The sequence below is a fragment of the Malurus melanocephalus genome, unplaced genomic scaffold, assembly GCF_030028575.1.
Source record: "Malurus melanocephalus ecotype Western Australia unplaced genomic scaffold, MMel_1.1 scaffold_166, whole genome shotgun sequence".
Lineage (NCBI taxonomy): Eukaryota > Metazoa > Chordata > Aves > Passeriformes > Maluridae > Malurus > Malurus melanocephalus.
In genome coordinates, this window is record NW_026623398.1 from 228796 (window position 1) to 245852 (window position 17057).

Below are 17057 nucleotides of genomic sequence, written 5' to 3' on the forward strand. Positions count from 1 at the left end.
AATACAAAACGTGCATGGACTGCCTGCAAGTATGCTCAAAATCTTYCACTTCCTGAACCCCAGATTTATCTGAAAACATCAGTATCTGTGGTTTAGTTTTACCAACAGCATTCTAGAATGTTAAAATTTACAAAATTTTGCACACTATCATAACAGGGGGATTTAAATAAAAAAAGGAAAAAGAAAGAAACTGGAAACAGCTACTCACTTGGGGTTGACCTTTTCCCCCTTGTCTTGCAGTGTTTGAAGAACTTCTTCACCACAGAGTATCAAGCGCACTTTCTTATTTTCATGGTCAAATTTTACCAACATATATTCCACCTTTCAAATAACAAAAACAATACAAACAATTAAACAGACACAAACACATTGGTGTGCAATTTTAAGCACCAAGGGAAAAAAGGGTATGCCACACTGAATTTTAAATTAGTTTAAAAACCATCACTAACTATGAATGCAGTAAGCAATATTGGCAAAGATGGCTGCAGGCTTATTCATATTGAATAGAGTTGAAATTCCTTGAAATTTCTTTCCCTCCATTTCTAATTGGAGCTATTTCAGAAAAAAAACCCCTGAATTTGTATTTGCTTCCACACTATTTTTAGACAAGAAAACACTCAAACCCCATGCAAGCTACATGCAAGCCACAAACATTTCACCGTCATCCCATCAGTTACAGTCTCTGCTGCTRACAAAAATCTCCCAAASAAACAAAAACCAGAAGTCATTCTAGAAAACATCCATTTACAGCAATCACTTGTTGGAACTATTGAAGACTAGCACTGTGTCTCATTTACACCACTTAAAGCCCAGAGCTGTTAGAGACGGCATCAGTCCTATCGTTCAGACACACCAGCTCTTGGCATGGCACACAGTGGTTTTCACCCGTTTGATTCAGCCTTGCTGCCAGTTTCTTCCCCTCCTCCCCAGCAGCATACCTTGCCTGCAGAACTCTGCCTCCTCACCCCTGTYCCCACCCCAGGCTGCAATCTGCACTAGATCCAACAAGCCACTCWTGACAGCAGTGCTGCATCCCAGCACTGGAGTATGCTCCCCTAACAGACATTATCTGAAAGCAGCCAAACCTGGAACAACCTCATCTCAAAACTTTCTGATCTCCATGCACACTGGCTGACAAAGCACCTGTAAAGACTTTTACAGTGCTACCCAGCACAGCAACCTAACAGGTGTTTGGACCTTGTAGCCCTTCAATAGTTACACCCTATTTCCTGACACCTATTTGTCAGAGGATGCTTAGCAATGTGCTGGGAAGCGTAGAAGACAAACCACCCCCAGGTGTGATGTGTTGCCTACCACGTAAAAACACAAGTCCTACATGGAAATGCATTACCAGGGTACTRGCTTTCAGACCCTGGCTGGACCAGTGGTGACAGGCAGTGCCTTTTGTGGAGGTTCTCAAACTGCTGCCTCCGATACTTCCATAAATCACCTAGTTCAAACATCAACTTGTAGTCAAAAATTCAGGTTGTAATTTCACAGCTAGAGCTTGTCAGAGGTGCACTGCACTCCTCAGTTTCATTTTCCAACACTGTCTAGAGTCACATCCCTCTGTATTTARCAAATGTGACTGTTCCAGTCCCAGGAGTTCAGATTCATGCAAGATGCTCATGCTAAAAGTTGCAGCCTACCAGCTCATGGCAATTTCTATTATGTATGGAAGTCTGATGAATATAGGAAAGCAGCTTGCCAAAACACAGAGAACTTATGCCATGTTTTACAGCACACTGTAAGTACATTCTGGTCTTCATGTTCTTTGGTTGCTTCAGTGTCCATGAAAGAGTTATTGCCTGCTACTGTGACAAAATACAATCCTCTGTCAGGATTTGTGATTAAATCACAAGCAGTACTACCCAGGAGTGTTTGTAATTCTACAGAATCTGATCAGAGAGAAACTCTGGAAGGACTCCTCCTATTATATATATTTGCCGTATGTTTTCTAAGAGCAAATTTTAATCTCCTAGAGAAAAAAATAATGATTTCTAGTTTCTGTGCAGGATCACTTTCTTGCATGGTATTTTTTGTCATTGGGTGCCACAATAATCTACTTGAGATAATTACAGACTATAGTCAACTGCAACACAGTTGAGCACTGATTTAATATTAACCAGTACCAGTCTTCTCAGTGTCACTGGACCCCGATTATTGGAAAGAAAAATGAACTTCCAATTTCCTACCACATTCAACATAACCTCCTGCTTTGTAAAAGCATCATTCTCACTGGAAGCTGGCCTAACCCAGAGGGGGAATGTGAGCCCACAGGTGTGAGTCATACAGATGGACACTGAATGGGCATCAATCTCACCACAGGCCTGGCCTCCCCCACAGTGTCTATGGGACCACATGGCAGAAGGGAGAGCACAGGAACTGCAGCTGTCTTTAAGAGACCCCAAAGTTGAACATTTGTCGCCCTTTACAGCAGCAAGAGTATGCTACTCTGATTAGCCTCCTGTCCTAGAAATCCCCCTTCAAATGTAGYTGTAATGAGCTGGTGGGGAGAACAYTATACTTCTCTATGAACCAAACCGCAAGTTTCACRAAAGAAAATAAGCCAAAAGTGTAAAGAAAGACTAAGCTAAGAAGGGAAACCCAAAGAAATCAAAGTGCTGCATATTTCAAGTAAAGTTGTGAATATATATTGCTTTTATGCATCTAGCTATAGAAGCAACTATTACTCTTGTCTCCAGAAACATTGACTAAATMTTCAAAGCTGTCTTAACACACAGATGATCTGCCACTAATTTTAATGAGAAAAGAAAGAACTTCGGACAGCTGCCAACAGTTCCAAGTAACCCACAGAGTGTCTTGACAACAGAGGGACTGACTGAAYGGGCATCCTTAAAGAATGTAATTTAGGCTCATCAAAAGATTTAGCCTACAGCTACAAAGAAAGAAACAAATTCAGAGTTCATACATTTTTACATTCAACTTCAGGTCATCATTCACAGGCTTCTCACATGTTTTCTATCCACAATAAAGTTCAGAGGAATGCAGCCAAGCTGAAAGAAACAGCATGACTGCCAGAAATTCCAGTCCAAAGGCCAAACATGAGGGACTTCACCCAACATTCATAATTCATTATTTTGCTGAGCTCTGAAGAGTTCACTTTTCTCTGTAACTTTAACCAGGCTCCTTAGCAAGAAGCAAAATACCCATCAGATCAAACTATTGATGCAGATGGCTGACCAGCAACCTTGCTTAAAGCCAGAGAGGACAGTGCACCCTGTCATGGTAAGGAAGGTGGCCACTTTGRACCCAAGTTTCCAGTCAGTGCTGCCATCATGTAGTAAACCAAACACATCTCTGTCCTCTGACTGGCACATGCTGCAAAGCTGCTGAGGACAAGACAAAGCCTCCCAGCTTCTCCCTGTAGACACGGCTCAGTGCAATCTCAGTGGAGGAATCTCTCAGACCAGCGCTGGTCTGCCTGRCTCTCTGTTCTACAGGGCCTTACCAGGGAAAGGAAAAACAGCTTGGCCAGCAAGATTGCAAAGTGAAAGCTGAAAATCCACCACCCCCTGCCCCCCAACCAAGCCTAAAACAAAYTACTGTTCATACTTGAATGCATTAAAAAAGAAAATACACTCTTAATTAAAGTAAATACTTTGAGTATAACATTAAGTGCCTATGAGCCAACACAYGGGAAAACTGTCCTTTAGAGGTTTCTTTCCTCTCAATTACTTGCAATGTAACTGCATCTACAGAGTACTTCCACACCAGCTCCATTCCCCACCATTGCCGAATGGAGGAAGCAGTATGCTCCATTAGTRTGCCAGCAGAAAAGCACCCAGAATGGTGTTACTTCACCTACTACAACCTTTTCTCACAGTTGGCTAGCAAGAAAATGTCAGGGTGTTGAMAATTCTTTGATGTCACCTCTGTAAATACAAGTGAGGACTTGAAGCCTGTCAACTGCAGAGAACCACAACCACTCTCTTTTCATTAAGTCAAACAGTTGTGCTGGACTTGGACCACCATTCCAAGATGACAGATCTCTGGAGATGAGTAAACATGTCTGAAATTGTGTTTGAATACTTGAGTTATTTGACCATAATTGCACATGCTAACTCTGCAAAAGCATGCTTCTTAGAAATGAAGTGAAACAAGCCATTAGTAGTAATTCTAAGGAACAAGGAGAASTGAATTTGCTACACAGTTGTCCCAAATGCAGGCTTGGTGCCCAGTGTGCAGTGCCAATTTACACACCAAGAYGAGGTATTTCTATTTAAYYATAGAATTGTCAAGGTTGGAAGAGACCTTTAGGATCAGCAAGTCTAACTGTCAACCCAGCAATGCCACTGTAACTCCCGAATCACTAAACTACATCACTCAGAGAAAGATCCAGATGCCTCTTCAACACCTTGAGGGATGGTGACTCTACAATGTCTCTGGGTRACTTATCCCAATGCCTGACTACCCTAGCTGTAAAAATTTTTTCTCATGTCTTATCTGAATCACCCCTGTCTCAGCTTAAGGCTGAATATTTCTTTATTCTAACTTGTGCAAAGCAAAGAGCTAGGTGATAACTCACAAAAGGCTGCTAGCTCCCCCATCATCAAAGCTTTACACCGTTAATATATTTTAGGAAAGAAATCATGTTTCATTGACTACAAGTTACATTGTTCTCTTATTAATTTTACCTAAACGATTCTCTTGCTTCTCATGCTAATTAGTTTGCATGCTCAGTCCTTCTCTTGAGTTGGTGGTTTTCTTGAGTCAGTGGACCATGGTGGTAGAAATCTCTCCCTGCTGGAATTACCTTTTACCCAGCTGGAACTGATCTCAGCACAGTCGCTGAGTTGGCTTTGTTAGTTTCTTACTTATCTTGGGAGTTCTGCCAAATGTCCTTGTGGCCTGTAAATTCTGTGTCCTTTGTGCCCACTATCAGTAGCTATCCTTCTCCCCAACCTTTCCTAGCTAACCTCTCCCCYGAGATCTAAGATCACTGACATGTGTCAAGCCCCAAACCTTAACACAGCAATTCTACAAGTAATTTATCTAACMCCTGGATAACAACATCTATCATAGTCCAAATACTTGCCTTGGTAGCAGTCTGCTTCCCAATATGAAAACCCGTCCTGGCACACTCAATTTAAGACCATCATGCTAACTACACAGGGAACAAAACCTATCTAACAGTTAAGAGTAAAGCCTCTGCTGTAGCATTAAATGTTAAAAATCCATTTTGCCACAAAGCACTTCTGTCTAAGAAAACATTGGTAAGCATAGAATCTGGACTTTAGTAAGCTCAGAAGTAAGGTGCCAAGATTATAAAATAGAGAAAATAGTTTAGAAGAATGATTTGAGGAGAAGCTTTTTTTTGAGAGAAAAGCAATGAAGTTTGCATACTTTCTACCTATGAAAAACAGTACCCTGCATTAGCCTTGTAYTGCACTCCTGACATCCATCTCAGATGTGGATGCCCCATCCCTGAAGTGTTCAAGGCCAGTTTGGATGGGGCTTTGAGGAACCTGATGTAATGGAAGATGTCCTTGCCCACGTCATGGAGCTCGATGAGATGATTTTCAAGGGTCCCTTACAATGCAAACCATTCYGTGATTCTAAATAAACTTGATCCCAGGTGACTCATGGACCACTGCTGTTTCTCAAGAACAATCTTAATCACAGCTTATTTCTCCTTCCACTGGAACAGTTATTGCCAAACATACCTGGAGCAACTGTCAGCAGTCTCCACCTATAACCATTCCTTCAGGCCCGGATCTTTAAGAGAAATTGAATATTTTTTTCTGAACATCCAATGAGGTCTCACGGCTTTTGTTTACTGTTAACAAAAGCCACTACCAATACTTAAGTATTTTCATGCAATATGCCTCATATACTTATGTATGCAGTAGAAAATACCCTTTTCACTAGTTGTTAAGCTCGCTCATAGAAAAAACCCAGTAGTTCTTCCCTATATTTATTCATCAGTTAATGCAACATTAAAATACCATTATCATTAAATTACAGTCTAGAGGGGAACAAAGTTTTAATAATCTGACTGTTCATTAAAGAACCTCWGCTACAAGTTTTCAGTATTAGATGGAAAAAGGAGATTTTTTTTCTATAGGTACAAATACTTCTGATGGATGTAGAGCATAATACCCAAGGTGGKTTTTTTTAATGCATTTACCTTCTCACCACTGCTGTGATAAAACATGAGAGTCACAGAAATAACCAGCTGGTAATGTACCTTTAATGAAAGGTTTACTGTCTTACAATAAGTCTAACTCCCAAAGGACCAAATTTCAGAGGAAAACAAATCYGGAAGTTCCAGGGGTGGGCTACCCTGCCCCCAAACTGGGGGGGGGCATACTGGCATGAAGCAAGGCATTCCCACACTCATAAGATTACCATGGATGTTCTCTGCCATAGAAATAATTTTGAAAATCTGCAACAGGAGAACCAAAATTCAAATGTAATTCCCAAAATGCCTAATTTTGATCAAACAGATTGAAGTTGCAATCCAATGAAAAAAGCACCAGCTCTAAATAAAACCAACYTGCAGAAAGCATGTCCCAGAAACAAAACATATTTGACATTACACTGATGAAAATAAAAAAAAAATTAAGAACTTCTATGCTACATTAAACATACCACCATAGATAAAGAGAGCCTCTTCATCCTCTCTGTTTTCATCTCAGTCAACACAACCAGCCCCATCTAAGTGCTCTTGCCTGTTCCCCCTCCCATGTGACAACATCAGGGCTGCAGATTTTTTTGCACACATGACACATGACTAGAGAACCTTCTACACACATCACAAACCAGGAAGCTGGGTTATTGAAAATCAAAATCAAGAAGTTATAACCATTTGCATGATTCTAAAGAAACAAGATGTGGTGCATTAGAAAAAAGTGTCATCTTTGACTTCTGTACTTTGTAACACCTGAGGTTAATATAATTAAAAAGACTAGGATAATGTTAACTTTAGATTCTGATCAAAGACAACTTTATTTATTTATTCATCTGTGAAACAAAATGCTGTAAGATATTAATTCACCTTTTGTATCATAAAGAAAAATTTTAAAARTGAACAACCAAATATGCAACAACAAAATCTTTCTCGTACTCATCCTTCTGACTCACCCTTTCTCATATTGTTAACTAAAGTAAGGCATCTGCACAGCAAAAGGAGGTCCTGAGGGAAAARAGGAATTACAATAGAAAATATCCCATGATAAAAACCACAGCAATCYACTTGACACCTACAGAGGGAAATACACTGTGAACAGAATATTYTATCAGAAATATACAAACAGCAGGTCATTTATACAGCTCTTACTAAAATCTGAGATTGGGAAGGTGGACATCAATGTTTACCATGGGGGTGGGTCAACAGTTATGAGCAACTTCAGTTTACTGTGGGGAAAAGTCCTAACAAAAAGCCATAAAAAAACCCCCACCAAAACAGCCCTAAAAAAACCCAACCAACCAACCAAACACGCAGAGAAAAAAAGTAAAAACCCAAACAAAACCTCACATAACAGAAAATCCCAAAACTTCCAAACTGGTTTTCATTAATTACAAAACCAAATTTTCGAAGAGCTTCTCAGCATAAACTGAGTCTTTCAAGTCACATGCACAGTGCACCTGGCAGTAAAGCTCTCAGGTAGGTCAYTGGTGCTGCCCTACAACCTATCTTACCACCCAGCCATGGAAGAGCTGAGCAGAGAGGAAGCAAAATTATCTGCCATCATGGGGTTAACACACTGTGCATGTTTTGAGAGCTTAAGTGTTTAGTTTAGGTTTTCCCTGATGCCAGGATTAAAACCAGGCAGAAAAAGCAAAAGTCAAAGAATAATCCAGGGAAAGGAAAATGCACCTATCTTGCTCAAGTCAAGATTTACAGAGTTTCATTTCCATGCATTAGTGCATTTTCGAGGTTGCATATATACACGCTCATGGCTGTCAAGCAGCATAAGCTGATGCACTCACATCATATCTCCAGAACCAGCCTCAGAAACGTCACTATCCGAAAGAACAGGTTCCCATACAAGAAGTATTAAGGAAGCACTGAATCTCTTTGTAAACAAATAATGCCACTGTCCCTCTATTTAGCCAAATAAAGCTGAGAGAGAAAGGGTGAACAAGGAGACACGTGACAACCAAATCATTCACGAGTGCTGCTTCCCCCCAAGCAGCCAGCGGGTGAGCACATCGATTAAGACAGCTCCCATTGAGATGCATCCGCACATGCCACATTTGGCAGAGGCCATCATGAGGAATTTCTGCATGAAAAAAATTCAAAAACGCACTGTTTGAGGAATTTTGGTGGGGGAGGGGGAGACTAAAAGCATTCTTCTTCAAAYGACAAGAACGCAAAAAAATTCGTAAGGCTCCAGGCTACCACAGCTTTATTACAGGAACAAGATTACCAGGAAGAGCTTTAAAAAAAACAATTTCTACACACTGGTATATAGTAGTAGTTTGTAYAAATGAAAATATAAGTTTGTCATAGTACTGATGATGACTCTATATAATGACTTGGATGAATTTTTGTTAAAGACCACATATTACTGACATTCTGAAAAACGTAACAACTGTTTTTCATTATTCCATTTTATTTATAACATATAAAACAAAAAGCTAGTTAGAAAGTTTCAGATAACATTAAAGAAACCCCACAACTCACTAYATAATTATCTAAGTGGTTTGGACAGACGAACAAACATCTTGCAGCATGTGAAGTTTGAAGAAACCATAATAAACAGTCTAGTCTTGTTGTCCACGTAAGTCAATGTCTATCTTGGCTTCAAAGCTATCCTGTSGCATCTTGTTCCATAGGGCATCTAGGCTTTGTAAAGTAAGTAATTATCTTAAAAGAACAWCTGCTTTTCTGGTCCATTGGGTTAGCCAGGTTTCTTGTAAAATGAGAAAAGAACACTACCTTTTCTGTACACAACGATGCTCTCCAAACCTACTCCTTCACCARTTCTGGTCCTTTCTTACCTCTTTTTGAACATTTTTGTGCATGTGTATCTGTCTCTCACTAWGCCTCACTGGCTGTATTTTAGCGAAGAGATTACGAAAACTTCATCTGTATACTTCAGGGACAGTACCTGTACTTATTTTATGCAGCTGGTGAGCTAGATTCACCACTGCTAAAAAATGCCCTAGATTTTGTTCCTGATTTTAAATGGGTGATAGATAAACTGGAACCTCAAACTGTGTGCATCTGAACCCAAATACCTTTCCTTAGCACGCAGCAATAATTTTACCAATCTGAAGTTCTGCGGACTGTAACGTAACATCTCTGATCCTATCATTTACACATTACTACTGCCCTGGAAAAACCCCAAAACACAACAGGCTATAAACTGTAACACGGCGTTAATGCAAYAGCTAGCTCCATGGGAAGAATCACTCAAAAGGAAATGCAGCACTTTTAAAMGCCTAGCCTTTCATTAAGGAAAAGGAGAAGGCTTTCATGAGAGTCATGCATCTTCTTATCAGAGGCAACGCCTTTGGGACATGCTGGTAAGAAAACCATGGCCTCTCACTGCACGTGAGAAAGGCTGCTTTGCTTCTTGCACGAGGAAGTTGATTGCKGATTAGCACATGTTCATTTTACTTCTCAATTAACTTATTTACAAGGTATCATTAAAAAACTAAAGGATAAGGAGGAGAATGAATTGAGTGTACAAGTGAAAGATCAAAAGAAGTTTAAAAATGACTGAGAAAGAAAAGGAAAGAAACAACTAAAGCCAAACTAGAATTAATTCAGCAAGATTTCATCTTGCATGCAGTGCAGTGGTACATTTTTCATGCTGCCTCATACACAGCATTATAAAATCTATTTAAAGGCGCCCAAATTTCCCTTCAAGYTTCCATTAAGAAAACAACTTTTACAAGGTTGTAGATGCTTGTTATGCACTAGAGGTCCTCAAACTGATGGGAACAAGACTCATACCCAACAAAAGGGTCATTATGTCCAATTTCACTAAACAAGGCTGAGCAAGTCAAGATTCCTATTTCATTCACATGTACTTTAAAACAAAACTGTCATGTTTTGCCCATGCTTGCTTTCTACATCCCTTCCTTCGGAGGGCTCTCCCTCTGGCATGCCTTTCTCAAAATTTTCTTAAGCTGAAACAACTCCCCCTTAGTCTTTACAGACAGTGGAAGACAAGTGTTATGTGCASGTATGGACACSTATGTATCGGTAGCTCAGTGTGAAATGCTGTGACTCTGTGCATGCTCAGCACAAAGTAGCAGCAGTGAGCCTTGCCAAAGGCCAGCCATTCCACTTGTCTGATCCCAGTGTCCGCATAAAGCTCCAAAGTGAAATTTAAGCAATGTCTKTCAGTTAGAGGAATGCAATCAGCAGACAAGAGGCACTAAACAGCACCGGAGACTAATAATGCACCGGCACAGAAGAGGGCTTTCTGGGACACAAGCTGGGAAGCAGCAGGCTAGGCTAGTATCTGCTAATTCTACTGGAGTTCTGAAACACATTATGGAAAAGTTGCAGGTTTTTGATTCTGCTGCACAAAAATAAAAAAATAAATAATGATCAAAACTCTGCAATCCCAAAGTCAAGTGCACATTACTGGATGGATGACAAAACAAGAACACAAGGACACTGTACTTGTTAGCATGACAGGGTTGTACCAGCAGATGTATTTGTTGCCCAAACTTTGTGTGCATCAAGGGAAGGATAGTAAGGCAGGGTTTGATGAGGGATAATGAGATAGCTCACTGTTTTGTATTCGCCACAGTCMGAAGAAGTCAAGCATAAAAAGGGAGGTCAACTGCCAGTTTTAAATGAGGTAAAAGGATGATTAAGAGGCAGAGGACCTTTACCTGAAAATACAGACTTAAGGTAACCTTTAGAAAGCTTTTTTAAAGCAAGTCTTAATCTGTTAAACTCTTATTTTGTTGGCTTTTGTTTTTCACAATTGCAAAGGCTTCATGGTGGCAGAAAACAGTGAAAAAGAACTTACCCCAAAACAGACAACAGCTCTTGTTTCTGTTAACCCTGAAAGCAATAAAAAGGCTGCAGAACCAGTGCTCTGACCTTTCCAGCTCTTTACTCAGGAGAGGACGGGAGCACTAGGGAGTGCTACCCCGCAATACAAGCTGTGATGCTGTCTCACTCCCTTCAAAACAGATGCCACCACCGTGCTCTGTTAGCACTTAGCCTTAACACTTCTGTCTGGCATMCAAGAAACAGCACAGGATTCCCCAGAGTTTCACTCCCTTGGAACACCAGGGAATGGAGTCCCTAGGAGGCTACAAGTATCCCAAATGACTCCCACAGGTCTGTAGAGTCTTATAACACTCACTGAAAAGTGGGAGTCCCGTTGAAAACAAAATCAAAGGAAGGCTGGTATCTACACKCATGAACAAACACAATATGTCCTTTTCATAATGGCATCACCTACATGGGGGACAAACTTTATATGCCCCGAAAGACAAACTCAGTATGTGCTACTAAAGCTGGGTTTTTTCTCATAAGCATTCCTTAAAAAAAAAATACAAAATACATTTTTCACTAAACACAGTCACAGAAACATCTCTTGAACACAGAAGTAATTTTGTTTATTCTGATTTTATCTCTACCAGTACATGAGGGCTATTACCTTCATTCTTGATTATTATCTTCAATAAGTTTTTAAACAATTAAACACCCTCAGGTGATGACTTTATACATGAARGTCAAAGTGCATAAAAGGCTTTTTATGAAAACAGTTCAATTAGTTGATTCATCTAAGCTGCCTATAAATGTGGTGCTACCTTCTAACTAGATATTTGACCGGGAAAATGGAAAATAAATGTACTGTCCTCTGCATTAGTCTATCCACAGCACAGCTTAAGTAAGTTATGGACAGAGGTATGGTTTTGTGTTTGCACAAGAGCAGACTGGCTACAAGTACCTGATCCATTAACACACTCCTAAATGCTGTGTTACATAAAAATATATAAYTGCATAACCCAGTAGAACAAAGTTGCCACATCTGAGTTTATTAGCATTTGTTAAAATGCAGAGGTAGAAAATGAACCAGGTTACCTGACTCTCAATGTCCATAGACATTTCTAACACAGCTCTTACCTCCTTCTCAAAACCATGTCTGTAATGATTCTGCTCTTAAAATCCTGACTATTGCCATGCATGGTAGAAGAAAACTGTGAATCTCCTTTAACATAACTATTTACTGAGCACAAACACCTTTTTCAGCACGGTTCYCCAGGCCAAAGGAAGAATGAGGCTCCCAGAGTCCAGTCTCATCATACATCTAAGATTACTAAGTGATCAGCTGCAGGGGCAGCGGGGGCTGGTTGTACTTGACACTTTCCTCCACAATCCTACTTTCCTCACATTAAGCACAGATTACTGGGTCCAGTGCAAGAGCTGAAGCTCTGCTGACAAAACCAACCACCCTAAAAACTGAATGGAGAAGAGTTATCTGCTGGGTTAACTTTTTGAACTCCGATGGACAGGATCGACACAAGGCAGACAGCAGAAATATGAGCCTGGAACACAGGGAGAGAAGCTTGCTAGTGGATCAGCCTTAGCTATCTTGTGAAATCTCACTCTGAGAAAGCAAGGAGAACTAAAATCTAACACCCATTGAAAAATGAGTACCATCTCTAAAAGTTTAATGAGGAAACCCTCAAGCTAAGTGTCAGAGCAACAGGAAGAAGACTACCTATATTCCTGGACTCAAGACTGTGAGACTCTTGTCAGTGTGACTTCAGTCATACAAGACATGTGGGAACACAAGCATCAGACAGGGATACATAAAAGTATATTTCCTGAGTCCACACCACTCTAGCTGCAAAAACCTGCAGTGTAGCCTACACATGCTTTCATTAAATAGGTTTTAGCAGCCAAGCCCCCACTCGCTCATAGAAGCAGTTCCTGTGCRTTGACACTTGCCCTCCTGTTAAGTGAATTATAAAGGGGGTTCATTTAAAGAACAGACTTGAAGAGACAAGCTTTCTCAAGGTGCATACGGTGAATGAATAACATTTTCCTCTGACAAAGAGCACCTAGCACCTGTGAACACCTGCTGTTACCTGAATAAAGTTTTCTCACAAATACCTTTGCCGTTCAGAAAGCAAACTCTGCATGAGACAGAGATGCAATGGCCAAGCCCCCGCATCCAAGTCCCCCCATTACTGTTCTTCCAACTTCCYTGGAAGAAGGGGAAGATGTGCACCCACATCTATGACACCTCCAAGTGCCCAACACTGCACCTCACCAACACCACGGACAAGGACAGCTTCTAGTGCACATGTGAAGCTGCTCCCTGTCTCTTGGGGAGCTGATCAACAGAGGAGGCTTTGCTTTGAGCAGAGTGCTGTCACGCTGTGGCACAACTGAACGCAASTTTACAAGGCAACACATCCAAGACGTGTGACTAAAGTTACGGTCCTCGGGCACAAAGCACCTGTAACAAAGTTCAAGTCATGACCCGAGCGATCACCCTGATCCTTGTTCAGAAGGCAGGCTGACACGCACCAAACGCCCAGAAAACTCTGCGGTAAAGCAGCGATCGGCAGGTCCCTTTCCACAGGGATACAGGACAGAGCCGCCACTGCAGAGTCGCCCGCCCACCCCCGGTCCTGCTTCCCCCACTTTCCACCCCAAAACTGAGTGTGAGTCGGAGCAGACACTGCCTTGGACTCGAGGCATAGACRTGCTTTACTCAAACTCATCCAGAGAGCACAAACAAACTCCGGGGAAAAAGCGCGTGCTGCCGAGCATCACCGCCCAGGGAATACAACTGCCGAGGGGCTGCCCSGGCAACCGACTGGTGCCAGGCGTAAACACTGAAAGTTGTTGTAGCGTTTAAGAACCGCGGGTAATAGCGGGGCAGCCGTGCTGCGCAAGGAAATGCGGCGAGCGCGTGTGTGCTCGCGAGGTAAACAAAGCCCCGCCGGGCAGCCCGCAACGTCCCCTCCCGCCCAGCGACCGGGCCGAGCGGCCGGGCCCGCCCGGGGCATCACGGCCCGCACCGGAGCGGCACCTGCGCCCGCCCCAAGGCTCGGCGGAGGCCGCGGAAGAGGCCGCGGCAGCCGGGGTCTCACCCACCTCGTCGCCCCACTTGAGCACGTCCTTGTGGCGGTCGCGCAGGGCGCGGTAAATGTGGAGGAACTGGAGGATGCCGTGCCGCCGCACGTGCTCCGCGTACCGCCGGGTCTCCTCCCAGCTCAGTGGCGAACCCTGCGACAGCAGCCCCATGCCGGCGGGGAGGCCGGGAAGGCGAGCGGAGCCGGAGCCGGAGCGGAGCGAGTGCGCCCGTGCAGGGTGCGCTCGGTGCCGCTGGTGCGCTCCGTGCCGCGGCGGGACCGAGCCCGGGCCGCACGTGACGGCGGCCGCGCGTCAGGCCGTGACTCAGCACTTTCCGCCGGCAGGCGCCGCCCCGCCGCGCTGGGCACGGGGCTGAGCGCGGCCTGGCGCTCCCGGCGCGCTTTCGGCGCGGATTGTCGGGGAACGAGGGGCGGGGACGTCCCCGGGTAAGCAAACCCGGGCAGCCGCGGCGCCGGCAGCGCCTSTGAGCGCCGCTCTCCGCACGCCCGGCGCTCGCCCCGGGCACGGGGCAGGAGGCGGCGCTCGCCTGCGCGAGGCGACATGGCGGCGGTGCAGTGTCCCTCGGCCGGCCGGGACACCATGGGGCGCGTCTGCTGCSCTGCTGTTCTGGTGCGAAGGGACCCTTGTGGGCCTGAAAGCGCCAAAATAAAGGTCCTGACTGAAAGGCCCCAAAGCGCGGACGGTGTGTGAACACTGCTGTGTATTTTACAGATCAGAGCACGGGGAAAAAATGATGCTCAGAGTGGGTGAGATCCAGAGAGGTCAGACCTCATCCTCCAGAGACTCCTTCCTCTGCATCTCCTCGGCTGCGGAGCACACATCCTGTGGTGCCAAGCACRGTCCCAGCTTGTGAAGATGTTAAAAATGAGGTTGTTACCGGGGAATTGTTCTGGATAGAGTTGGAATGGCATTGTCTCAGGAAGGAGGATACAGGGGCCTGTCAAGGCATGTGCTTTGCATTATGATAAAAAGTAGGAAGGCCTGTCAGTGCTAAGTGTTTGCTAAATGAATAGACAAAAGGCAGTGGGGCGTTAATGTGAAGGGAAAGTCTCATMGCTGAGAAGCAGAAATTCATTACTCCTGGACCCTCGTTGTTACATGCACAGGGCTTGTTGCARGCCTCTGGGACAAACAGGGCTGGTATGTGGTAGGATAAGCTTTGAGAATTAGTAAGGTATTTAAATTGTGATATAGCCCACTAATGGATGAACTGTATTATAAGGTATTTCATTAAATGACTATACTGACAGGAACTGCTTAATTGTCTATTCCAGGATATGAGGTGCCTAAAGGATAGCATAAGCTCCCAAGATATTAGAAGAACAAAACTAAAATGCATTAGTGGAAGATATCAAATATTAAAGTAAAAATAAAAGTATTTTTAATGACATAAGTTTCTATACAAAGGGCAACCCTGACAGAACAAGAACAAGCAGTCATTAAAATTAAGAGCTCATGATTTTTAAAGAAAAACCTCATGTTTTTGGCTCACATTGTAAGGGCTGGCCTGATTGAAAGCAATGCTGTTGTTGGTACTATTGKAGATCTGGAGATGGTTGAGTTAGAGGGATAAGACAATCCTTGCTTCTAGCTAAAACAATCCCACAGCATTTTTTGTTTTTGAAACATCAAGAGGCCAAAAGTCGCACACTTGGCAATGGGAGTCTGATGAGGCATATTCCTCATTGTGAAAGCCGAGTTGTGTACTTTATTTCAGATCTGAGGGGGACAAAGGGACTTCATGCACTGCCCTGCATGTTTGAGGGCAATTGCACCAAAATACTGGATTCTGTGTTGGTGCTGCTGTGCTGGCACCCAGCCTCAGCTTTTCCACAGCTTTCAGTTGGAACTGAAGCACCTGAGGAGTCCTGCCAGTGACAAGTAGCACCTGATAGCCATAAGCTGTGTCAACACCTTTCTGGCTCTTGGGGCAGTGAGCCTGGGTCTGGAGGAAACCTTCTTGTATCAAAGTTAACACTGTCATCTCATGAATCTGTGCCAATCTGTCTGTATTGTTTAGGGTCCATGCTCTCGGTTCACTTGGTCGACAGCAAGAGCATTGTGTTGCTGAAAAACTTTTCTGGAAGGATTGGGTATGATCCCAGCTGCTTTGAGTGTGCTGGTATATAATGGTCATTTCCAGCAACATACACAAAATTCTGAAATTAAGATCAGCTTTATTATATYGCAGGCTGCTATTATGCAGTCTGTGCTCTTCAGCTGACCACTAATGCTACTCTTTGACCTGCAATTCAAAAACACATTTTCAGTGTCTTGTCTTTCTCAATATTTGAATTCAGCTCCTTTTTGTGTTATTTTAGTGCAAATATCTGCTCTACTTCCAGTCCTGTGTGCTTAATCCTATCAACTGTAGAGCTGATACATTCTTTATGACAGAAATTCACGATATTTTCCTTCTGCACCAGTTAAACTGATAAAGATGTAAACTCTTTTCCCACACCATAATCTTTAGCATAAGTGTGACAAGTCAGCTCTGTTCATGAGGTGTGCACCACCTTCAGCTGAAGCTTTTTCCCCTCCAGTTCTAATGTTTGTYTTCTGGCTGTGTGGGGTGATCCATAGTAGAGGGCTAAGCCATTCTAAAGTTGACAGCATCACATGCAGAAGTGTTCATTTGCACATCACCTAAAACATGACTTCAAGACAAACCACCATTGTATAATATCTGCCTACACRCATAATATTGTATAATTATTTCCAGTACACTGAGTATCATGTATAATTACTTCCAATACACTTAATATGAAAAATAGCTTCTCTAAGCATACAGGCAGTATTTTGGATGATGTTGTTTGTTTCCTCCATACCCATCTCCCAAGCCCCAAGACTTGACTAGTTTTTCTGTACAGTCCAAATGAAAACTCACCTTTTTTCTTCTCTTCACTGCTGTGTTTTAGAATAGAAACATAATGGTGAAGCATTGCCTTGTATGACAAGGAACACAAATTGTCTCCATCAAGTTATAGAAAGCAAACTT

General features: G+C 43.0%; 1 protein-coding gene and 1 long non-coding RNA gene across 2 annotated transcripts in view; one reads left to right on the plus strand and one right to left on the minus strand.

The window, feature by feature from the left end:
• Positions 1 to 14323, minus strand: part of GCLC (glutamate-cysteine ligase catalytic subunit) — a 36221-nt gene extending 21898 nt beyond the window's left edge. Inside the window, exons 1-2 of the mRNA XM_057372206.1 lie at positions 14060 to 14323; positions 209 to 321 (exon numbers count right to left, since the gene is read on the minus strand). Coding sequence (XP_057228189.1) covers positions 209 to 321; positions 14060 to 14209 — 263 coding nt within the window. The 5' untranslated portion in view covers positions 14210 to 14323. The remainder of the gene's footprint in view (positions 1 to 208; positions 322 to 14059) is intronic.
• Positions 14324 to 14381: 58 nt separating this feature from the next.
• LOC130577091 (uncharacterized) overlaps positions 14382 to 17057 on the plus strand; it is an 18928-nt gene continuing 16252 nt past the window's right edge. The window contains exon 1 of the long non-coding RNA XR_008965731.1: positions 14382 to 14484. This is a non-coding gene — a long non-coding RNA (uncharacterized LOC130577091). The remainder of the gene's footprint in view (positions 14485 to 17057) is intronic.